The sequence below is a fragment of the Eutrema salsugineum genome, unplaced genomic scaffold, assembly GCF_000478725.1.
Source record: "Eutrema salsugineum unplaced genomic scaffold, Eutsalg1_0 scaffold_8, whole genome shotgun sequence".
NCBI classification, from domain to species: Eukaryota; Viridiplantae; Streptophyta; class Magnoliopsida; order Brassicales; family Brassicaceae; genus Eutrema; species Eutrema salsugineum.
In genome coordinates this window covers 337676-361425 of record NW_006256414.1, presented here as the reverse complement: position 1 = coordinate 361425, position 23750 = coordinate 337676, and the positions used below count along the sequence as shown (strand labels likewise).

Here is a 23750-nt window from a genome sequence, read left to right as displayed (position 1 = left end):
TTCAACATGCAGCGTGTAAACTTACACAAGCAACCTCAAGACGCAGCATGTAAGCTTCAACATGCTGCAAGTATCCTGCATAATTGATCACGCAGGCTGCATGCTGGATCCTGCAGCCTGTATGATTGATCGTGCAGCATGCACGCAACTGCACACATCAACCCAAATGCAGTCTGCACTCATCAACGCCAGGAAGCTTCTACGCTTCAGGATTCAAGGCATACCAACAGATCTCCACCTTGACTTGAATCCTCCAGAAAGCTTCTACGCATCAGGATTCAAGGCATATCAACAAATCTCCACCTTGACTTGAATCCTCCAGAAAGCTTCTACGTATAAGGATTCAAGGCATGCCTACAAATCTCCACCTTGACTTGAATCTTCCAGACAAATGTATCAGATGCACCACAATCGTTACCAGATATACCGGACATCTCCTTTGCCTCAGATTGTACGACATGTACCAGATGCACCATCATGGTGCCAGATATATTGGACTTCTCTAATGCCTCATAATGTATAACATGCACCATCACGGTGCCGATGTACCAGACGTTCATCATATCAGACATACCAAATGCACTCTCATAGAGCCTGATGTACTCAGAGACAAAGATGTTCCTACAGACCAGACCAGATGTCTTTTGGAAACAGACACTCCTTTAGCACCAGAATTTTGTTTGGAATCGGATGTCCTTTCGGACCAGACACCCTTCAATAGACTTAGATAGTCTCTACAGAACCAGACTTTCCTCACCACGCTCACATATATATGCCTGCGGAATCAGACGCCATACACCGGGCTCAGATGCTTCATGCATAATCAGACGCTTTTCACGGAGTTCAGATGCTTCATGCGAAATCAGCATAAACAGACGCAGATCAGATACTCCCTGCAGAACCAGCCGTCCTTCATAGAACTCAGATGTTTCATGCAAAACTCAGATGCTCTTGACCGAGCTCAGACTTCATGCGGAATCAAACGTTCTTTTCAGAACCAGATACTCCTTAACAGACTCAGAGACGCTCTGCAGAACAAGACTCCCTTCACTGGGCTCAGTTATATGCTTTCTGCAGAATCGGACACCCTTCACCGGGATCAAATACTCCTTGCAAAACTAGACGCCCTTCATAAAGCTCAGATGCTTCATGCAAAATCAGACGTCCTTCATGGAGATCAGACATTCCCTTCAGAACCAGATTATCGTCACAGAGCTCAGATGTTTCATGCGAAATCAGACACCTTTCACTAGGTTCAGATATTCATTGCGGACCCAGACACTCCTCACTGAGTTTAGATACTAATTCTGGACGCAGACACTCCTCACTGAGTTCAGATGCTTTATGCAGAATCAGATATTCTTCACTGAATCTAGATGCTTCATACAGAATCAAATGTTCTTCTTCGGAGATCACATACTCCCTGCAGAACCAGATGCTCTTCATAGAGCTCAGATCCTCAGACTACATGCAGAATCAGATGCCCTTCACTGGGCTCAGATGTTCACTGCAGAACCAGACGCTCGTTAGTGAGATCAGATGCTTTATGCAGAATCAGATGCTCTTCACCGAGCTCAGATGCTTCATACAGAATCAAATGTTCTTCTTTGGAGATCACATACTCCCTGCAGAACCAGATACTCTTCATAGAGCTCAGATACTCAGACTTCATGCAGAATCAGGCGCCCCTGACTGGGCTCAGATGTTCACTGCAGAACCAGACGCTCCTTAGTGAGATCAGATGCTTTATGCAGAATCAGATGGTCTTCACCGAGCTCAGATGCTTCATACAGAATCAAACGTTCTTCTTTGGAGATCATATACTTGCTGCAGAATCAGATGCTCTTCATAGAGCTCAGATACTTAGACTTCATGCAGAATCAGAAGCCCTTCTACTAACTCGGATGCTCATGAGAAACCAGACAGACACCCTTCACAGGCTCAGATGCTCGCAGAACCAGACGCCCTCTCAACGGGCTCAGATGCTCCTTGTGGAGCCAGAAGTCCCCTCAACGGGATGAGATGCTCCCTGTAGAGCCAAACGTTCTTCATCAGACTCAGATACTTCTCGCGGAGCCAGACGCCCTCCCAACGGGCTTAGATGCTTCTTGTGTAGCCAGACTCATTTTAAACAAACTCAGATGTTACTGCAGAGCCAGACGTCCCACACCAGGCTCAGATTCTCAATGCAAAGCCGGACGCCCTTCTACGGGCTCAGATGCTTCATGCGGAGCCAGACGCCCTTCACCAAACTCAAGTGCTACTTGCAGAACCAGACGCCCTCCCAAAAAGCACAGATACTCCCTGCAAAACCAGACGTCCTCGCAACGGGATCAGATACTTCTTGTGGAACCAAAATTTTTTCACCAGATTTAGATGCTTCCCACGGAGACAGACGCCCTTCCAACGGGCTCAGATGCTCCCTGCAAAGCTAGACGCGTTTTAAACAAACTCGGATGCTACTGCGGAGCCAGACACTTTTCACAAGGCTCAGATGCTCCCTACAAAGCCATACGTCCCCTCAACAGGATCAGATGCTTCCTGTGGAGCCAAACTTTCTTCACCAGACTCAGATGCTTCCCGTAAAGACAGACACTCTCCCAATGGGCTCAGATACTCCCTGCATTCGTTATAAACAAACTCAGATGCTACTGTGGAGCTAGACATTTTTTCACAAAGTTCAGATGCTCCTTGCAAAGCCAGACGTCCCCACAACGGGATCAGATGCTTCCTGTGAGCCAAACTTGCTTTACCAGACTCAGATGCTTCCCGTGGAGACAGACGCCCTCCCAATTGGCTCAGATGCTCCCTGCATAGCCAGACTCGTTTTAAACAAACTCAGATGCTACTGCGGAGCCAGACGTTCCACATTGGACTCAGATTCTCCATGCGGAGCCAGACGCTCCACACTAGACTCAGATTTTCCGTGCGGAACCAGACGCCTTTCTACGGGCTCAGATGTTTCATGTGGAGCCAGGCGCTCTTCACCGGGCTCAGATTCTCCATGCAGAGCCAGACACCCCACATTGGGCTCAGATTCTCCGTGCGGAGCCAGACGCCGTTCTTCAAGCTCATATGCTCCATGTGGAGCCAGACGCCCTTCACCGGGCTCAGATTTTCCATGCGGAGCCAGACACCCTTCTACGGGCTCAGATGCTCCATGCGGAGCCAGGCGCCCTTCACCGGGTTCAGATTCTCCATGCGGAGCCAGACGCCCTTCTACGGGCTTAGATGCTCCATGCAGAGCCAGACGTCCTTCTACGGACTCAAATGCTCCATGCGGAGCCAGACGCCCTTCACCGGGCTCAGATGCTCCTTGCAGATCCAGACGTCCTTTCAATGGGCTCAGATGCTCGATGTAGAGCCAGACGCCCTTCACTGGGCTCAGATGCTCCTTGCTGAGCCAGACGCCCTTCACAGGCTTTCAACAGCACCACCCACAAGCCTTGTTGCTTTAGCAACACTTGCACCGTGATCTGCCAGAGACTGAAACTGTTCCTTCCCGTGAACTTGTTGATACTCACGTTTAACCCAGACATCTTCTTGCCAGACGCGAAAACTCCTAGAACCTAGAGCTCTGATACCAGTTTGTTGTAACGGATGCAAGAAGAAAACAGTAAACGTAAAGATCACACACAGATTTAACGTGGTTCACCAACGATGGGTTGGCTACATCCACGGACAAAAGGAGACTGATTTTATTACGGAGACAGACAGTTTCAGAATATACCTCATAAATTAGGTTAACATGTTTATTTATAGCATAAACCTTAGTTAACCCTAATCGCAATTGGGCTCGCTCACTTAGGCCCATGTAAGAACCTTCATGCAGAAATAGCGGCCCAAATGCACGCAGACTTCTACATTGCTCATGCAGGCTGTAGTCTTCCACATCAACTTACATAGCATGTAGATCTCGACATCAGCTTTAGGATGCAGAACGTTGCACTCAACTATTTGCTCAAACAGATTGTAAGCTTCAACATGCAGCGTGTAAACTTACACAAGCAACCTCAAGACGCAGCATGTAAGCTTCAACATGCTGCAAGTATCCTGCATAATTGATCACGCAGGCTGCATGCTGGATCCTGCAGCCTGTATGATTGATCGTGCAGCCTGCACGCAACTGCACACATCAACCCAAATGTAGTCTGCACTCATCAACGCCAGGAAGCTTCTACGCTTCAGGATTCAAGGCATACCAACAGATCTCCACCTTGACTTGAATCCTCCAGAAAGCTTCTACACATTAGGATTCAAGGCATATCAACACATACATATCATAATTTCGCTACTAATAACACAAAATAATATGGAAAAACTATTGTGTTGTGACAAAAAAAATTATTGGAACAAAAAGCAATAGTAAAAGTCAAAGGAAAAAAACACTTCAAGGGTGATAAGTGATCAACGAACACAAAAAGCAAAATCACAGATACAAATAAAGGGTCATCACGACAGTTAAACAACCTTGTTTGTTAACCAAACTCAGTGAGAAATTTGGTCATTCATCGAGAACTTTTTCATGTACCGTATATTCTTTTAGTTACTCATCATAAATGACAAGATATTTGTTAATCATGTTAAACCGTTGATTTTTATTTCTATAATAGGCTAGGGAGATCGTAGATGGAAAATTGCGCGACCATTGAAAATCGTCAAAGGCTAATATCAAGTTGATATACAATTATTAAAATTAAACTTTGACATCATAGTTGCGACCAAAAAACAAAAACGACAGCGTTTGAATCATTGAGATCATCGTCTACCAAATTTATAAGTTTGCAGTTTGTCCCTTGGCTCCATCGACGAGTCCGTCACTTTCACTGTATAAAATATCTCTCTCTCTCACTCATCATTCACAGCCCATTTCTCTCCCTCTCTATCTCCTCCAAAATCCTACGCTCTCTGCAATGGAGTCTGCCGCTCTATCCCGAATCGGGCTCGCCGGTCTCGCCGTAATGGGCCAGAACCTTGCCTTGAACATCGCCGAGAAAGGTTTCCCAATCTCAGTCTACAATCGAACCACATCGAAGGTCGACGAAACCCTAGATCGAGCCTCCGTCGAAGGAAACCTACCAGTTTCCGGCCAATACTCTCCGCGCGATTTCGTCCTCTCGATCCAACGACCGAGATCCCTTATCATCCTCGTCAAAGCCGGAGCTCCCGTTGACCATACAATCGCCGCCTTCTCCGAGTACATGGAGCCCGGAGATTGCATCATCGACGGTGGAAACGAATGGTATCTGAACACAGAGCGACGGATCTCTGAGGCGGAGCAGAAAGGACTGCTCTATATAGGCATGGGAGTCTCCGGCGGCGAAGAAGGAGCTCGTAACGGTCCGTCGCTTATGCCCGGCGGATCGTTTCAGGCGTATGACAACATCAAAGATATCTTGGAGAAAGTCGCGGCTCAGGTAGAAGATGGACCTTGCGTAACTTACATCGGAGAAGGCGGATCTGGAAATTTTGTGAAGATGGTTCATAATGGGATTGAGTATGGAGATATGCAATTGATCTCTGAAGCTTACGATGTGTTGAAGAACGTTGGTGGATTGAGCAACGAGGAGCTTGCGGAGATCTTCACGGAGTGGAATCGAGGTGAGCTTGAGAGTTTCTTGGTTGAGATTACTTCGGATATATTTAGGGTCAAGGATGAGTTTGGTGATGGAGAGCTAGTGGATAAGATTTTGGATAAAACCGGCATGAAAGGTACCGGAAAATGGACTGTTCAGCAGGCGGCGGAGCTCTCTGTGGCTGCTCCGACGATTGCTGCCTCGTTGGATTGTCGGTACTTGAGCGGATTGAAAGATGAGAGGGAGAATGCTGCGAAAGTGTTGAGAGAAGCTGGATTGAAGGAAGAGATTGGTTCTGCATCGAGCGGTATCGATAAGAAGAGATTGGTTGATGATGTTAGGCAAGCTCTCTACGCTTCGAAAATCTGTAGTTATGCTCAAGGGATGAATCTGCTTAGAGCTAAGAGCTCAGAGAAAGGCTGGAACTTGAACTTCGGTGAGCTGGCTCGGATTTGGAAAGGAGGCTGCATCATAAGAGCGGTTTTCTTGGATAGGATCAAGAAAGCATACCAGAGAAACCCGGATTTGGCAAGTCTTGTGGTTGATCCTGACTTTGCTAAAGAGATGGTTCAGAGACAAGCTGCTTGGAGAAGAGTGGTGGGTTTGGCTGTCTCTGCAGGGATAAGCACGCCTGGAATGTGCGCGAGTCTTGCATATTTCGATACTTACAGGCGCGCTAGATTGCCGGCGAATCTGGTTCAGGCGCAGAGAGATCTCTTTGGAGCTCATACTTATGAGAGGATCGATCGTCCTGGTGCGTATCACACTGAATGGTCTAAGCTTGCCAAGAAGAGCACTTGAGGTTTTTGCTTTCCTAAAAATCCTCTCTTTGTCTTTGCTATTTTTAGCAATAGGGAATTGGATTTGAACCACATTGTTTCAAGAGTCTTTCAGATTTCAAAATAAGAAAATGCAGTACCTTGAATTTTGCTTTAGTTTTCTGACATTGTGCCGTTACTGATACTTCTTAGTACTACAGTCTTTGCCTATCTGATCACCGACTAATCAACGCTCTAATCATCACTGTTTCGATTAGTTAAACCTAGATGATCTGTTTATTAAACAAGGATTGGAAAAACTTCAACCAAATCCATTGAGGCAAATAATCGAACATGGGATCTGCATTGACCGATAATTAAGTCAAAACCTGGGAGATTGCTTAAGAGCTAGCTTGAGAGGAAGCCCAACGTAAAATGACGCAATTGACGGATAAATCGAGACCTTGCCCGTAGAATCGAGCTGCTTTTGGTACGTCTTTGTGAAGCTGGAAAGCACTTTTAATCCTCTTCTTTCATTGCATTGACAATGTCATCTTGGGCTTGTAGAACTTTGATCCTCGATGCGTTCAGTTGCATTGAGTAATCACTTTTATACACACATAACAAATACAAACACACAATATATTCATTAACAAGTGGGCATAAATCAAAGACAAGATGACATTGATAACTTGAATTTCACCCTGATAACGTTTTACCGCGCTTACGTTACAGTAAAGGGAAATTAGCCGTTGGTGTGGAATGCTTGAAACAGAGAATTAAAAACCGAACAATCAAAACTCAGAATTTTTTCTGGAGAAAATTAAGTGCAGAGAAACGGTCATAATTTGTTAATGACTTGCAAGGTTTTTTTCTCTGCTTATAAAACAAACATTTTTAGCCGGCTATAGCCTACTGGCGTATCTTTTAACTCTCCAAAATATTGTTTTTTTTATCTGCACAAAATTCTTCAGCTAAAGAAACATTCTCTGTTATTACAAGGCAGAAACAAAAACTAGTTTCTTACAATGCAAATCTTCTTCTTCTCCTTATCTTTGATTCTCTGTTTTGTCCTCATCTTCTCTGAGACTCTTGAAGACGACAAGAAAGCTTTGCTTGATTTCTTGTCGAACTTCAATCTATCTCTTCACCGTTGGAACCAGAGCTCTCCGGTTTGTCATCTCTGGACCGGAGTTACCTGCAGCGAAAACCGAGATCGAATCGTATCCCTTAGATTGCCTGGGGTTGGATTCAACGGTTCGATTCCACTTTTCACCATCAGTCGTCTCTCGGCTCTGAAGATTCTAAGCCTTCGAAAGAACCAATTCACCGGAGAGTTCCCTTGTGATTTCATCAATCTCAAGAACCTGACTCATCTCTATCTTCAACATAACCGCTTCTCGGGTCCATTACCAGCGATCCTCTCGGAGTTGAAGAGTCTCAAGGTTCTTGATCTTTCTAACAATGGATTCAACGGAAGCATCCCAAACTCTCTTTCAGGTTTGACCAGCCTTAGAGTCTTGAATCTTGCAAACAATTCATTCTCAGGGGAAATTCCTGATCTTGATCTGCCAAGCCTGAGACAAATCAACTTGTCTAACAATCGGCTCATCGGTACAATACCGAAATCTCTTCAAAGATTCCAAAGTTCAGCCTTTTCTGGTAACAACATAACTCAAGAGAAGGAGAAACAACACAAGACTCCTTTCGGGTTAAGCCAGCTTGCTTTCTTGCTGATTCTAGCTGCAGCTTGCATTTTGGGTGTTTCCGGGCTTTCCTGTATGATGATCACTTGTTTCGGGAAGACAAGAATCTCCGGGAAGTTAAGAAAGAGAGACTCTTCATCTTCTCCTCCGGGAAACTGGACATCAAGAGACGATCACACTGAAGAAGGCGGGAAGATCATCTTCTTCGGAGGAAGAAACCATTCGTTTGATTTAGATGATTTGCTAAGCTCATCTGCAGAAGTTTTGGGGAAGGGTGCTTTTGGCACAACCTATAAGGTAACAATGGAAGACATGAGCACGGTTGTAGTGAAGCGATTGAAGGAAGTCGTCGTGGGAAGACGAGAGTTTGAGCAACAAATGGAGATCATTGGCATGATCAGACATGACAACGTAGCTGACCTAAAGGCTTACTACTATTCCAAGGACGATAAGCTCGCTGTTTATAGCTATTACAGTCAAGGAAGCCTCTTCGAGATGCTTCACGGTTAGTTACTACTCTTCACTTTATGATGATAAATCAAAAGCAAAACGTGTTCAGTTTTGTGTTCTTATGCAGGAAACAGAGGAATGTATGATCGAGTACCTTTAGATTGGGACGCTAGGTTGAGAATAGCAACAGGAGCAGCGAGAGGGCTGGCTAAAATCCATGAAGGTAACAACGGGAGATTCATCCACGGGAACATCAAATCCTCAAACATCTTCTTAGACTCACAAAGCTATGGCTGCATCGGCGATCTTGGCTTAACAACCATCATGAGGTCTCTTCCTCAAAACACTTGTCTTACTTCGGGTTACCACGCACCTGAAATAACAGACACAAGAAGAAGCTCGCAGTTTTCAGATGTATACAGCTTCGGTGTGGTTTTACTCGAGCTGCTTACAGGGAAATCTCCGGCGAGTCCAGCTCCGGGGGTTTCAGAGACGACGCCACAGGGAGAAAACATGGATTTGGCTAGCTGGATAAGGTCTGTGGTGGTAAAAGAGTGGACAGGGGAAGTTTTCGATATGGAGATTTTGAGCCAATCGGGTGGTGTGGAGGAAGAAATGGTTGAGATGTTGCAGATAGGATTGGCTTGTGTTGCTCTGAAGCAACAAGAACGACCTCATATAGCTCAAGTTGTGAAAATGATTGAAGATATTCGATCGATTGATGCAGAGTGAGAAAAACACAAAGTAGCATTCATCTAAGGCCTTGCAATCTTCTTCTTTCTTCTTCTTAGATCATTTGTTTATTCAATTTGAAAGTGAATTTCGTTTTATTGATACATTGTTCCAGAGCAGATTTGCAAAGAAGAAAACTTTGAATTGTAGATTCAGAAACAAACAACAAAAAAGTCCATTTCAGATATATTATAAAAAAACAGAACAAATTTGAGGAAGTAAAGCACTAAAAAATTACGAAGATTCGATTGATATTGGAAGGATTAAACGGGACTTAGGAGCTGAAAAAGATCTGGTTTTGGATCGGAATTCATGCCGATGATGATGATCAGTGGGATGAATCCATAGTGAGTCGCGACCTTTGCTTTCTTCAGAGACCAGTTGGTCCAATCTTTAAAGAGCTGGAACTTGGACGACGAGGAGGAGGAAGAAGATGATCCCTTTGAACCTTTTCCTTTGCCTTTGAACTTCTGCGAACCCTTAGCCGCCATTGATTCTGATCTCGGAGCTCTCTCCGTATCTGTGTCAGTACTTTGGGAAGCGGAGATTTTACTCGAAGCTAAAACCCTAAGGTTTTAAGACCCCATTTTAGAGCCTTTATGCAATACTCTGTCTTGGCCGGAAGGTTTTAACATGAAAAATGATAAAATCTCTCATTTTCTTTTTAATAAAAAAATACAATTATTCTATTCACTCGCTCGCTGGAAAATCGCTGGCATTCGTAAAGCATAAATCATCCTCCTTTATTTTGGTATCAAAGTCTCTCTCTTTCTCTATCTCTCTCTCTCTCTCTCTCTCACCATCTGCAAGGAGTGAATCGTGAACCGAGCGAGTTTGGAGGGTCTGTCTCTGGTAAAAAGCTCACTCCTTTGTTTGCAATCCAACCCTTAATTGTTTGATTGTTTCGGATTTCTCTTGACGTTGCTGAAATCGATCTAGGTTTTTGGTTTTTTTTTTTATTGGATCTAGGAATTTGTTCAGAGCGAGAAATGGCTTCGAAACGGATCTTGAAAGAGCTCAAGGATCTCCAGAAGGATCCTCCAACCTCCTGCAGTGCTGGTTAGACTTTGCTCTTCTTTTCGTGTCTGATCCATTTTGAGCTTTGTTGTAGATCTTATAATCTCTTTTTTTTTTTAAGAAGAAGAAAAACATGACATCTTTTTATTCTAAATCGCATAATATAGTTATCTATAGATCTTGAAGAGGTAATTGCAGCTACGTAATGATTATACTCTAGAAGATACCAATTGAAAGTTGAGATTTTTCTTAGAACATAAACAAACTGATGGGTGTACTGGTCCTAGATTGGGAATTGCAGCTTTCTAATGACCATAGTCAACAAAACTTAAGAATTTTTCTACCAACCCTGGATACCAAATTGCAGCTCTTAACAATAAGATAACAATTAAAAGTTGAGATTTTTCTTATAACTAACTTCTGTTACTGATCTTAGATTCGTCGTTGCAGCTCATAGTGTAGGAAAGAGCACTTGATCATAGTCTAGGAGATAGCAATTGAAAGTTGAGATTTTTCTTGAATCAAGCTTTTGGTGCTTACCATAGATTGCATCCTGCCTTGTTTATCGAAGTATCCTTAACGGATTTTACAAACTTGCTCCTCGGAGTGAACTCTGGATCTTGTTTGCTATTTATTGTCACACCATTTTAGATCAGGAAAAAAGAAAACTATTTCTTGTTCACCATCTTTTAGTAAAAAGCTCTTTAGTCTTTGTTTGTTATCTATTGCATTCGGTGTTATACGTATAATGTAAAAGTGTATAATGAATTGGTACTGTTGGTCTCAATAGAGTCAGAGGATTATTGTAGGATAATTTCAAACTGCTCATGCATTCTTCTGCTAGAGAAGTCTCAGGACATTGCCATCGTGCACGAGTATCTATGTTTTGTCGTGTGAATTTCAGTTAATGCTATTGATCAGGTGGTTTAAAAGACTAAATTTTTTTATTTTGTCCTCTATGAACAATTGTGAAATCTTAAAGGCCCAGTTGCTGAAGACATGTTTCATTGGCAAGCTACAATAATGGGTCCAGCTGATAGTCCTTACTCAGGCGGAGTCTTCCTCGTCACCATTCACTTCCCTCCGGATTATCCTTTCAAACCACCAAAGGTTAAAATCATTTTTATCAGATTGAACAAATCATTAAATGGTTTCTATTGGAACTCACTTGCCCTTACCCTTTTTCTTCTTGCAGGTTGCATTTAGGACAAAAGTGTTTCACCCTAATGTCAACAGCAATGGAAGCATTTGCCTCGACATCTTGAAAGAACAGTGGAGTCCTGCACTTACCATATCCAAGGTGAAGAAGAAAACTCTCTTTTTTACCGTTAGCAATGGCGATAATGAGTTTTCAACTCTGATTGTTAATCCAATCTATTGTGACTTTCTAGGTTTTGCTTTCGATATGCTCATTGTTGACGGATCCAAACCCAGATGATCCTTTGGTTCCAGAGATTGCTCACATGTATAAAACCGATAGAGCTAAGTATGAGTCTACTGCAAGAAGCTGGACTCAGAAATATGCGATGGGATAAAGTTTATGGCTTTTGATCCATCAAGACTCGGTTTTAAGAGGGAGAGAGTGAGAGAGTAAGGACTTCTTCACATAGGATCTTCCATGAAATAAGTTAGATTCCTATGTTTTATCTCTTTGTTTGAAAGCTCTTGAATGTTTTTGATGTCACTTGTTAAACAAATAACATTCCTTCTCCTCTCTGTTCCTTTGTTTTTTTTTTTTTTTTTTTGGCAATTACAAAGACATATTTAAAAAAAATGTAAAATTTTTAGGAAATTATCTCAAATGACTTAGAAAAGTCATTTTATTACTCAAGCTACATACTCGTAATGTGTTTTACTAAAACAACGGGATCCCTAAACCCTAAGAAAAATATTTGGATAAATTTAGAAACCCTTAAGATTTTTTGGATTTTTTTTTTGGGTTCTACTTGAATGAAGATTTATGATTTATCCTAGTCATAATCTAGCATTTGTCTAAATTTTAAACATTATTGGAAAAGTAATGTTGCATAGCCATGTCTATATTTACATAATAGCTAATTACGTTCATGTGGTTATACAAGGAAAACGCGGTCATTACGCAATACCATACAATGAAAATCTTCAACTATCCAATAAATACCAAAACAAATTCTCAAATTTTTTTTCTTATAAAACAACACGAATCCAAACAATTTGCTAAAAGATAAGATCATTGATTTTAAAGTTTTAAACAAAACAACCATACATGAAGATCGTTGCATTGTTGCTAATCGCATTCGTCATACTCTTGGCAACATTTCCTCCACCGACAAAAGCAATCGCTACCGGCGGCAGTAACTCAAAGAGTAGTAATGGAGGATCATGTTTAACAAATCCGCTTCTGGTTTGCTTTGACGGTATTGCTAAGAACATGGAGTTGCCTGTTGAATCTTGTCGACGACTAAAACAGAATCAATCATGTCTCTGTGATATAATTAAAAAAACTATCCTCGATAGCAATGTCCTTAGCTCTAGTCTCAAGTCTTGTGGTATTCCTGACCTCAAATGTTGAAAACAATAACAAGTATGATATGTGAACTCGGAATCGTCTGGTTCCAGACACCATACCGAAGGTACTACTCTATCTTACTTTCAAGTAATTAATTAATGCGAAGTGGTGTTGTAGATTTTAGTGGTTAAAAACATTTTCTCCACCATTCTCTTTTCCCTTGCTTGTAAGAATCAATAAATTCCATTTGTATTTGATTTATGTCAACCAAATAATAAAAGTGTACTGTATAACTACTATTGAAAGCTTCGTTTAGTGGCGGAAGCTCTTGTTATATCAACCTTGCTTATTCAAATGTTGTTTTTTTTTTTCTGAGCTAGTAGTGGAGTCAGATTCTCAACAACTAATTCAGGCCATTTCATTGGAGTCTCCCTTAAGCGAACTTCTGGAATTCTTGCGGATATGGTCTCAATTTCTCTTCTTTTTAAGTCTATCTTCTTTTGTTACATTTTTCATAAAGCCATTGTCTTTGCTAGTTCAAAACTCTGTTTCTAGTTGAAGATGAATCAAACAAGTATTAGCACCAAAAATAAAATAAAAAATTCTACTCTTGAAATTTTGTTTTCTTGTTAGTTATTACGTTGCTTTGATTGAGACTTCAACCCCCAACCCACATATATAATACAGCAAACATTTTATGAAATAACATACTGGTTGGTTTAATTGTCCTGGATTTATATGAAAAAACTTTTCAAAAGATTAATCAATATTTAAGTTTTGAAAAAAGCAAAATTAATTTTTTTAGGTTGGAAATAAATAGAGCAAAGAGACTTAAAGAAAAAACAGAAGTGGGATTTCAAAGTCTGATTGGTACAAGTACAACTTCTTCCATTAACCTATCCCAAATCTCTTGGTGATTTTCATTCACGTAAATTTGGTTTCTCTTTCTCTTTTTAATTTTCTCCCTTCTCGTTTTCCACTACTCTTGTTAAGTTATTTTTTTTAATGTTCCTTTACTGGAAGAAGAAATCTAAAATTATTATCATTTTTAAATCTCAGTATCTTATACTCGCACGTTTCCTAAAGTGTACAGAGAAAATCTCGTTTGAAAAAAAAACAGCATGCTTCATCTTTAAATTTATTTTCTCGCCTTTTCTTGGAAGTGTGCTCTGCTTTTTCTACAAAAGAAAAAAAAATCCTTTAATGCAATCTTTCCCGAAAATAATAAATACCTTATCAGTCACTAATCTTGAATCGATCTATATGAGAAAGAGAGAAAATTCCACTCCTTAAAAGCAAAACGATGGAGAAAGGTTTGATTTCTGAGACAGATCATGAGCATCCAAGAATCATCAAACATACTTATTCTTTAAAACACCTCGCAGAAACTCCAAGAATCTTACGGATCTCTGTCACTGATCCATACGCCACCGATTCATCATCCAGCGACGAAGAAGAGAACCACAACAGGACGAGGAAACGACGACGTATCAAGAGATACGTCCGGGAAATAACATTCGAAACGCCTTTGTATTCCTCTAAACACCAAAATGTTTCAAAGAAAAGAGATTCGACGGAGAAGAAGAAATTCCGAGGAGTTCGACAACGGCCATGGGGTAAATGGGCGGCTGAGATTCGCGATCCAATCCGCGGTGTACGACGCTGGCTTGGAACGTTTAACACGGCGGAGGAAGCTGCCAGAGTTTACGATAACGCCGCCGTACAGATACACGGACTAGCCGCTGTTACTAATTTTGCTGCCGCTTCGATTCCACCGGAGACACCGTGCGCCGCGGCCTGCATTCAATCTCCAAGCACAGTTCTCCATTCGTCGACTTCCTTGGATTCATTATCAAATTCACCGACCGGACTAGAAAATCGTTTTCCCGCTGCGCCAGAGAAGATTTTTCCGCCAAATGACTCTGTTTTCCTAGGTGATGATTTCAATTTGTCCGAGATTTTCGTTGAAGACTGTTTCTCTACTGGCTTTAGTTCAACATTCGGGTTCTCACATCGGCACGTGGAGGATCGTTTTAATGATATCAGTGATTTGTTTGGCTCGGATCCTTTTCAAGATTTTGACCATTTCTTCGGATCGGATTTTACTTAATATACAAAAAAAAAAAAATCCTCTACTCATCTGTATCTGTATGCATGTGGAAACTGGCGAAATATGTTTTGTTTCTATTTGAGATTTTAAAATTTTTGTCCCTTTATTCTGTAATTGTTTTGGTTGAGAATAATGTTTACAAAAAAATTTGTGATCATAGCTACCAGCTGATAAGTAGTACTGTAATAGCCACAGTGAACCAAACCATTAAACAAATTTGTGCTGGAATGATAAGAATGAAAGGATATTCGAAAAAACGGGAAGTAATAAAAAGCTTTCTACTGATCTTCTTGTTAATCTTTACAATACAACATAAATGTATTTTACATTTGCATATTTCTAAATTAAACACGAAGAGGTCGAAGAAACAGTAGCTTGTTATATGCAGTAATGCAATTAAAACCACTTTTGTTGAATGGTGATATTTGAACTAATGTGTGATGGGATATATGTTTTTTTCTGGGACAAAATATGGCATATGTGTTATACATATATAGACAAAATATAGGCCCTTTAACAAAAAAAAAAAAGAAACACCAAAGATTTTATACTAAGGAAAAAAGCAATAACTATACCTAAAAAATACAAAACATCTAAATAATTGAAAAAAATTATAGGTAGTCTAATTATTTTATAAATTAAGGAATAAGCAACAACTACACACTTAAAAAATATAACACAGCTAAATAATTGAATAAAGTTATTGAATGGCAAGTAGCAACAGCAGAGGTCGTATTTTAACCAAAAAAACAAAAGTTCGTCGACAGATTGTTTGTAGGCCTTGTGCATTTTCTAGAAATCGAATGGGTCCTAAATTTTACACATGATAATTTATTTATTTGCATATCTTTCTTTATTTTTGTGTATAGTATATCTAATTATCATAACAAAAACCAAACCTTTATCAATTTATCTATTTGCCTATCTTTATTTCTTTTTGTATTTAGTTAATCTAATAATCATAACACAAACCAATTTATCCATAGAACTTTCTTTCACTAATTATTGTCCATAGACCTAATTAAATGACCACGCCTCGATATACTGTCCATTTCCCGGTCATCAACAACCAAAAGAACGATGCATATCTAAAATTTTGCTTCAAAATCAATGTGTTTTATCTATAAAAACAGAACTACTAATTGATAATAACTAAAAAGAGAAGTTTAATCAAAATGCTCATTGGCGATGAGCTTAATGCACAGATAGATCAATCGTATTATATAATAAAATACATGTTATAGTAAGGATATTTTGTATATTATATTACTAAATTTTTGGCCTATTGGAGAGAGACAAGAGCCAAACAAAACTTGTTTTGTCGAGATGTGCATGAGTCCTTTAAAAAAAAAACAAAAAACAATGTGTGCATGAGTCCAAAAATAGTTTATTTACTCAAAAAGGTCATTCCTCTCGAATTCTAAAAGTACACCGTACATGTGGCATACTGGGAACCATCCGAACAGTCCACGTCAGTTACAAACCAACTTCCCGCGTTTCAAGTCGAAACCAACGGCCAGATCACGCTGGTACCACTCCTTTTCCGGAAGATCTGACCGTTGATTGTGGATAAGAGCATAGAATATCTGTGGATCTTGGTCGTCAAACTGGGGCCCGTTAACGTAACCTAGTAAGGCCCACACATAACGCTCCATCCATATTTGACCATTAATTATCGACAAGATATTGTATTTGACTTGTTGGACTTTCTGAAATCATAGACTTTCCAATCATTGAGTCTGTGCCCCTTTTATTTGGTTTAATTTCCTTTAAAAGACACATTAGTGGGCCTTCTAATTTCAGCCCAAATATAATTAGTTTCTGCTCGTTTTTACGTTCTACGTTCCGTAATTACATTATTTTGAAACCTTGTGAATATTTGGGCCTTTTTCGGCTTATTTATCATTTTTTTACGCTCCGTAATATTTTTGTGGGTTCCTTGGCAATTTACAGAGTATGTGTGAGAGTGGCAGTCTTCCTCCATGACCACTTCGCCGAGAAATCCTTTATGCAACTGTAATTACTTTCATTTCTGAATATCCAAGCTTCCGTGCGACAACCAGGAAGATAATCTCCATTTTCTCAGGTATGCAGACATCTTAGATGATATACTTTCTTTTAGGGGTTTTTATTTTTATTTTTAGGGTTTTGTTTCTTTGCTTGATTGAACTGCTTCTGTTGCTGATATTCCTTGTTTTTTAGAGATAGAAAATGCATCTGCTGTTTTAAAAATGAAAAATAAATCCAGTTCGTTAATTATATTCTTGCTGGTTCTTGGTAGAAGATACTCAGTATATGAACCATTTGTCAAATTTTTTGTTCTCACTTTAATTCTTGTTAACTCTGTAACACACCTGCAGCTAGCACCTAGAATACTCGGGATGTAAAGTGAAGAACAAAAATACATGGTACAGCAAAATTTGTTTAACTGGATATAAACCCGTTCCAATCACGGCGAGTTAATTGCTTGCTAGGCTTTATGTTCCTAAAACACATATTAATGGGCTTTTTAATTTGAGCCCAACTATTATTTATTTCTTCACTCTTTACTAATTACGGCCTGTAATTAATTTGAAAAACTGTAGGAAGATATTTGAGAGTTCCCACTTCCCAAGGCAAGCGGAAGCAGAGGAAAAGGCAGTTATCAAGTGACCGGAGAATTCCTTAGCGAAAGGTAATTTCATTTCGGCTGTAAAAAGCAAGATTTTTACAAGTCTGTAATTTGATTTTCATTGTTTCGTTTTATGGCTTTTCACTTACGGCCTAAATAGGTGAATTCCTTAGCGAAAGGTCATTTCATTTCTGTAAAAAAAACAAGATTTACAAGTCTGTAATTTGATTTTCATTGTTTAGGGTTAATGTTTTCTGAATGATTTTATAAACCTGCTAAAAAAAGTGATCGTTTGAAATGGAGCTTTCTAGGGTTTCTTACTTAAAGAATTTCTTGTAGGTTTTGGTTGTGGTCATGGCTGAAAGAGAGGTTGTAGTGTTGTGTTACTTGAATTGTCGTATCAAGCATGGTCTTGATGGCGTCTACTTTGAAGGATCGGCTCCTAAAGAGATGAGAGTCAAGAAAAAGACTGACTTTAGCAGATTTCTGGATGGGCTTTATCTAATTGCTGGATTAGATAAGCAAAAATCAAATCTTGAAGTATTTGGTAGGCGACCTGTAGTTGTTTCACCCAATCATTTTAGGTATGTACTTTATGGTGTGATGAGCGACTCTAGTTTGGAGACTATGCTTGAGGTTCCAAGCAATCACCCTTCCATAAACACTGTGGAAATGTTCTTGGAAGTTAAACCAACTTCTGGTGGTGATGTTATTGCTGCTTCTTGTTCATCATTGCCAATGGAAAATCCCTGTAGATCCTCGAAAAGACAGAAGAGCACACAACAAGAGGTGGGGGATAAAGATTCAGGTGGTTCAGATGTGTGCTTGAATAATGAAGCTAAGGTTTCAACACCTCGTCTTGTGTCGGTATGTGGCTTGACGATGATACAATGCGTGTGGGATTGTGTTTTAAAGATATAGGTGAGCTGAAGAAGGCAGTGGACTGGTGGTCCATCAAGAGGCAGAAAATATGTTTAGTAAGAGAGAGTGACAAAGACATGTATGTGTTTGAGTGTGCAAGATGGCGATGCAAGTGGTCAATTTGTGCAGCTAAATTGGAAGAAGACGGTCTTTTTGAGATAACCAAGTGTTGTGGTCCACATACTTGTTCCTCTGGCCGTTCACAAGATTTTAAAGTCAAGTTTTTGGAATATGAGATGGAACGTGCGCTCAGGGTACAGCCCACGCTCTCAACTGCAGAGTTGGCTAAGTGGTGGAAAGAAAAATTTGGCTATGCGCTTGACGCAGTGGAGGAGCTGGAGCATTGTGCGGAAGGAGCTTTGCAGGATGCACAAGCGAAAGCCATCGAAAGAATCTTTGGAGATTGGGATCAGAGTTTCATATTCATGCCCAAGTTAATGTCTGTGCTTCACTCTTCTAATGGCATGCTCGTGGACTGGCAATATGATTCTTCGCCTGATCCTGAATACGCGTCAGTCTTTTCGAGGCGTGTTTTGGGCATTTTCACAGTTTATCCAAGGGTTCCAGCATTGTAGGCCTTTGATCATTGTGGACACCAAAAACTTGGGCGGTAGATACAATATGAAGTTGATGATTGCCTCAGGGGTTGATGCAGCCAACAAGTACTTTCCGCTTGCCTTTGCGGTCACTAAAGAAGTGACCACTGACAGTTGGCGTTGGTTTCTCACTGGAATCAGAGAGAAGATTACACAAAGGAAAGGCCTTTGCCTCATCTCCAGTCCTCACCCGGACATACTCGCTGTCATTAACGAACCCGGGTCTCAATGGCAAGAACCCTGGGCTTATCATAGGTTCTGTCTGAATCATCTGTGCTTCCAATTCTGTAGCGTTTTTCCAGGCTACGACTACCACATGGAGTCTCTTGTGAGGGAAGCCGGGTCGTCGAGTCAGAAGGAAGAATTTGATTCCTACATGAAGCAGATCAAAGAGAAGAATCCAGAAGCTTGGAAATGGTTAGACCAAATCCCTCCACATCAGTGGGCTCTGTCTCATGACAGTGGTCGAAGATACGGAATCTTGAAGATAAAAACTAAAGCTCTCTTTGCTGTTTGTAGAGGATTTGGTAAAGTTGCAATGGCAGGGGGTGTGGTGCTTCTGTTTGGTAAGCTGAGAGACGCTTTTGACGAGTCTTTTAGCCGTAGCAGAGGTTCTCTTAACCGCGGCAAGGTGTACACAAAACCTGTCATGGAGAAGCTTAAAGAGTTCACGGAAGTCACTTGCGTTATAACACTGTTAGAAAGAGATGCATTTCAGGTCTCAACGGCCTCGAAAAAGAAGAAACCGTCATGGATGTCCGGTCTGACGGTTCCAAAGGTCAGTCAAATGAGTCAACCTCCGGGATTGTTAAGTTGAATGACTCAACCTGCACTTGTGGAGAGTTTCAAAGGAACAAGTTCCCATGCCTGCACGCTCTAGCTCTCTGCGATGAGCTGAAAATCAATCCCTTGCAGTATGTAGACGAATGTTACACTCTTGAACGGTATCACAAAACGTATGCGGCTACATTTTCTCCTGTTCCGGAGTTATCAGCTTGGCCGGAAGCTTCGGGAGTTCCTACATTGCTTCCTCCGGTCATTGAGCCACCTCCACCTAAAGTATCAGGTACGTGAAACAAATCCGCACTGGTAAGAAGCAGAGCTGAAAGTAAGCTAGACATATTTAAATTAAACCGGACTTAGGGCTTATGTAAATATTTATATGTCTTACTAATTCTGTTTTCTGTAGTATCTCTTGACTTTTGGGAAGTATAGGGTTAAACTGGTTCATGTCTATATTATTGTTGCGTTTCAAAGGAGATATATATTGTGTTATTGCAGTCTCTTATTTTTCTGACACCATGCTTGTGTTATCTTGTTAAAAGGAAAATGGAAAAAGGCCGAGGATGATCATTTTGAAGAAGATGACGACGAAGATGAAGAAGAGGAAGATGATGATAATGATGACGAAGATGAGTGGTAATGTTCATATAAGCAGCTTGTTTGCATAATGACATTTAACATAAAGATCCGTAGGTTTCATTCATGCCCACTTTAAAGTGTCCTTTGAAGTTTGGGTTTTACTTTCTAGTTAAGAATAAGAAGTGAAAGTTGGAAAGATTTTGGGTCGAACCAGACTTGAGATCAATCTGGTTCAGGATCAATCTGGTTGGTTGGTTGGTTATTTACTTTTCGGCTCATGACACTTTTTTTATCAAAGACCATTCATAGTTATTTTGTCTTGAGCATAATGGTGTCCACTGTCCGTTGATAAAAGTTGATTATATAACACGAGCTAGAAAACACAAATATAAGTTAGCTTTAACAGGAACAAATGATAAAAATATGAAGAAAAAAATGACAATTGAGCCAAAAGAGTATACAATCTTGCTTGCTGTCTTAAAAGTCAAAAAGAAGCTAGAACAGTGGAAGACATGTTGTGGCTAAAAACATGCGTTGGCTTCAGCCGCAAGGCTCACAAATGTTGCAAAGGGAATGTTGGATGCATGATGGTTCATAATACCTTACTCGTGCAATCAGTGTTCTCTCATCACAGGCCTGAAACTTGTTTTGTTTCTAGTTAGCAAATGTTTAAAAATGCATTGAGTATCCTCAACTATACAACTAACAAGATACAAATGACATGAATGTTGGTTCACAGCTAACTCAATGTTCAAAAATGCATTGAGTATCCTCAACTACACAGCAAATAAATTTATTCTTTTGGTTCTTCTTAGTACAGCATACCATTTGTCATTTTTGTCACTTTGATTCTCGATCAATCTGTGACTTATTATTGATATATCACAAATCTGTATATGGCTGATATTCAAAGTTATAACATTTGTCTGAAACACACCTGCAGCTGCAATTCAGTGGACGTAAAGTGAAGAACAAATATATATGGTACAACAAAAATTTCCCTCCAGAGTCTCACCTACGCCGATGAGAGAGTTTACCATTAGATCTCTTCTTTCCAGCGGTGGATTTCGACGTGGAAGAAGAAGAAGCTGAGAGAGACGAATTTCCAAATTCCTCCTTATCCTCACTAAAGGCCTTCTTCACAGTCTCTTGTATTTCCATGTACCTTTGCTTCTTTTGTATTCGTTTTTCAGGAGTGTCTTCTCCTTCGCAAGCCAGTTGAGTCAAGTCCTCACAGTCCATAATCGAATCCAGAACTGCCGAACAGCGTGGGAAGAAGCGTTTCCCGAGTTCCACTTATGATGCAAAACAGAGGAAAACATTGTTTTATTATTTTCATTATGTCTAAAGATGGATAAAGTTTTCTTCTTTGTTAGATGGAAATGGGTGAGAATCTATACCGGTTTTAGAAAGCGCTTTTAGTCTACTTTGATGCTCTTCTAGGATTTCGAAAGGTGCAATCTTTACGTCCGGTGATGTCCTCTTTGCACCAGTGAGACGTTCATGTTCGTGGTTAGTCCCTATGAACTCGCATGTTCCCTTCATTTGGGCGATGTCCATTGCAACTTGTGCTTCCATTGGAAAGAGACGTCGAGCCAGTGCAACTAAACAAATGGATACAAAGTATAGTTACCACCAAACAGAGAGCACAAAGAATCCCCGATTCAAATGAGTAAAGGAAGCAAGAGAGATACCTCTGTTTTCAAGATCGAGCAGCCTCGACTTCAGTTCATGTCCAGCCATTGCAAGAGATGGAGAAACATCTCTAGGAAACGGATCTCCTTTGTCTGCTTGCTCTAATATCTCTACGCACAGCCGGCCTTTGAGAGAAGGCTTGCATCGCTCCGTTACATTGTTATACTCAGCCGCCATAGTGACTTGTTTCGCGATCAAGAGAGCGGTTCTACCTTCCAAAGACGTGTCTGATGCATTTGCTCCTTTTGTCAACAGAGACGCTATCAGTTTTGGCTCCTTACGCATCGCAGCAACATGAAGCACCGTGTAACCCCTCGGATTTCTACAATTAACATCTGCAAGCTCCAGGTCTAAGAGATCCGTCGCGGTCTTCACATCGCAGTACGCAACAGCGAAATGAAGAGCATACGCATCATCAAGATTGGTGTGGCCTTCTTTCAAAAGCATCTTGACAAGCTCAACATCATCCGAGTCAAGCGCCTTGTATATGTTCGAGACATGTTTCTCTAGCTCAGGTACCTCAAAGCCGAGCTCTTTACGGATCTTAGTTATCTCTTTGACAATGTGTTGCGGCAAGGACTTGTCAAGAGTAACTAAATCGACATCAGACTTGACAATAATCTCTTTGCATCTATCAGTTAGCTTCTCGCATGCTTTACCACAGATGTTAGCAAGCTTGAGTATGACCAATGTGTCCTCTACGAAAGCTTTGTCTACAACATCCAGTAAATGCCTCTGCAAAATGCAAAATCACAAAAGAGAAGCATTGGTAAAGTTGCTACTTTTAGCTTCTAAAAAAAGCTAAAAAAAGTTGCTACTTTTAGCTTCTTCTCCGATGGTAAAGATGGTGTTTTTATACCTGATAGAGCGTAACTAGCTCCGGAATCTCGAAGACGAAAGCCAAATAGAGAACCTCCACCATGAAATCCACCGCCGGCCGGCAAGCCACGTGGCAGCAGTTCTCGTAAGCGCAATCGGAAACACCCTTCGGCGGCGGCTTCACTCTGCCGCTGTAAATGTACGACAAAACAGCAACCACCGAGTCGAAACCCACTTGGTGATCCTTGGCAATCTCCTTCAGCTCGAGCTTCACGGCGGCGGAATTCTTCACGGCGGCTAAAGCGTTTCTGAAGAAGGGGCTTCTCGCTGCCAGAAGGCAACGGTGGAAGGGTACTTCCCGTCCGCCGGCGAGAATCAGCTTGGCGTCGCTGTAGAAATCTTCCGGCGAGTCGAAGACGGATTCGAGGCTGTTGGAGAGTAGCTGAAGCGCCGATACATCGGGTCCGGTGAGAAATTCGGCAGGACAAACAGTAGATGACTCGGTGTTATCGGTCGGTGCCGGAGCGGCGGCGAAGAAGCTTGTGCTGCTTGTGTTGCTGATTTCATACGAGTCGGCGAATCCAGCAATGGTGTCCATCAATCACAAATTAGAGATCCGCTGAAACAAAATTTACACTCCAATCAACAAAGAAGAAAAATTTATCAACGAGTTTAAACATTGACGAACACAAGAGAGAGAGTCAAGTCAATGAGAGCGATAAAGCTTCGACGGTCGTTTCACGAGCTTACCGGTAAATTTCCTGGAAAAGGCATAAACTGATTTTTTTTTTTTTTTTTTTTTTTTTTGTAAATTAGAAAGAAAATTAAACATTGTCCGTATAATGGGCCTCCATTACGTATGGGCCTCAAAAACAAATTAATATCAATTTTTTTTTCTCTACTTCAAGG

The 23750-nt window shown here is 40.9% G+C and overlaps 6 protein-coding genes and 1 pseudogene across 9 annotated transcripts; 5 read left to right on the top strand and 2 right to left on the bottom strand.

The window, feature by feature from the left end:
* Positions 1-4869: 4869 nt before the first annotated feature.
* LOC18009649 (6-phosphogluconate dehydrogenase, decarboxylating 1, chloroplastic) lies at positions 4870-6505 on the top strand. The gene has a single exon (XM_006391594.2). It carries the CDS (start codon positions 4914-4916, stop codon positions 6375-6377), a length of 1464 nt encoding a protein of 487 aa, XP_006391656.1. The 5' UTR covers positions 4870-4913; the 3' UTR covers positions 6378-6505.
* An 857-nt stretch (positions 6506-7362) lies between these two features.
* LOC18009741 (putative inactive receptor-like protein kinase At1g64210) lies at positions 7363-9249 on the top strand. Its single transcript, XM_006391593.2, has 2 exons — positions 7363-8545; positions 8618-9249. Exons 1-2 carry the CDS (start codon positions 7363-7365, stop codon positions 9220-9222), a joined length of 1788 nt encoding a protein of 595 aa, XP_006391655.1. The 3' UTR covers positions 9223-9249.
* Positions 9250-9310: 61 nt separating this feature from the next.
* LOC18009664 (mitochondrial import receptor subunit TOM7-2) lies at positions 9311-9785 on the bottom strand. Its single transcript, XM_006391592.2, has one exon. The coding sequence runs from the start codon at positions 9711-9713 to the stop codon at positions 9486-9488; it is 228 nt and encodes a 75-aa protein (XP_006391654.1). The 5' UTR covers positions 9714-9785; the 3' UTR covers positions 9311-9485.
* Positions 9786-9918: 133 nt separating this feature from the next.
* Positions 9919-12065, top strand: LOC18009663 (ubiquitin-conjugating enzyme E2 28). Its single transcript, XM_006391591.2, has 5 exons — positions 9919-10074; positions 10192-10281; positions 11222-11349; positions 11435-11539; positions 11631-12065. The coding sequence occupies exons 2-5, from the start codon at positions 10212-10214 to the stop codon at positions 11772-11774; spliced, it is 447 nt and encodes a 148-aa protein (XP_006391653.1). The 5' UTR covers positions 9919-10074; positions 10192-10211; the 3' UTR covers positions 11775-12065.
* A 1965-nt stretch (positions 12066-14030) lies between these two features.
* On the top strand, positions 14031-14837 carry LOC18009525 (ethylene-responsive transcription factor CRF1). The gene has a single exon (XM_006391588.2). The coding sequence runs from the start codon at positions 14031-14033 to the stop codon at positions 14835-14837; it is 807 nt and encodes a 268-aa protein (XP_006391650.2).
* Positions 14838-17460: 2623 nt separating this feature from the next.
* Positions 17461-20039, top strand: LOC18009527 (annotated as a pseudogene).
* Positions 20040-20716: 677 nt separating this feature from the next.
* On the bottom strand, positions 20717-23616 carry LOC18009620 (regulatory protein NPR1). Of its 4 annotated transcripts, none has more exons than XR_002900875.1 (6): positions 22882-23573; positions 22022-22757; positions 21728-21931; positions 21343-21622; positions 21153-21270; positions 20717-20963 (listed from the first exon to the last, which is right to left on the bottom strand). XR_002900875.1 is itself a non-coding variant. In XM_024160083.1 (6 exons), the coding sequence occupies exons 2-6, from the start codon at positions 23437-23439 to the stop codon at positions 21210-21212; spliced, it is 1839 nt and encodes a 612-aa protein (XP_024015851.1). In that variant the 5' UTR covers positions 23440-23460; positions 23592-23616; the 3' UTR covers positions 21052-21209. The 4 variants fall into 4 exon arrangements, 3 of the variants coding, with proteins under 3 accessions (XP_024015853.1, XP_024015851.1, XP_024015849.1); XM_024160083.1 differs by lacking the exon at positions 20717-20963 and adding an exon at positions 23592-23616 and having other exon boundaries at positions 21052-21270; positions 22882-23460; XM_024160085.1 differs by lacking the exon at positions 21153-21270 and having other exon boundaries at positions 20722-20963.
* Positions 23617-23750: the final 134 nt, after the last annotated feature.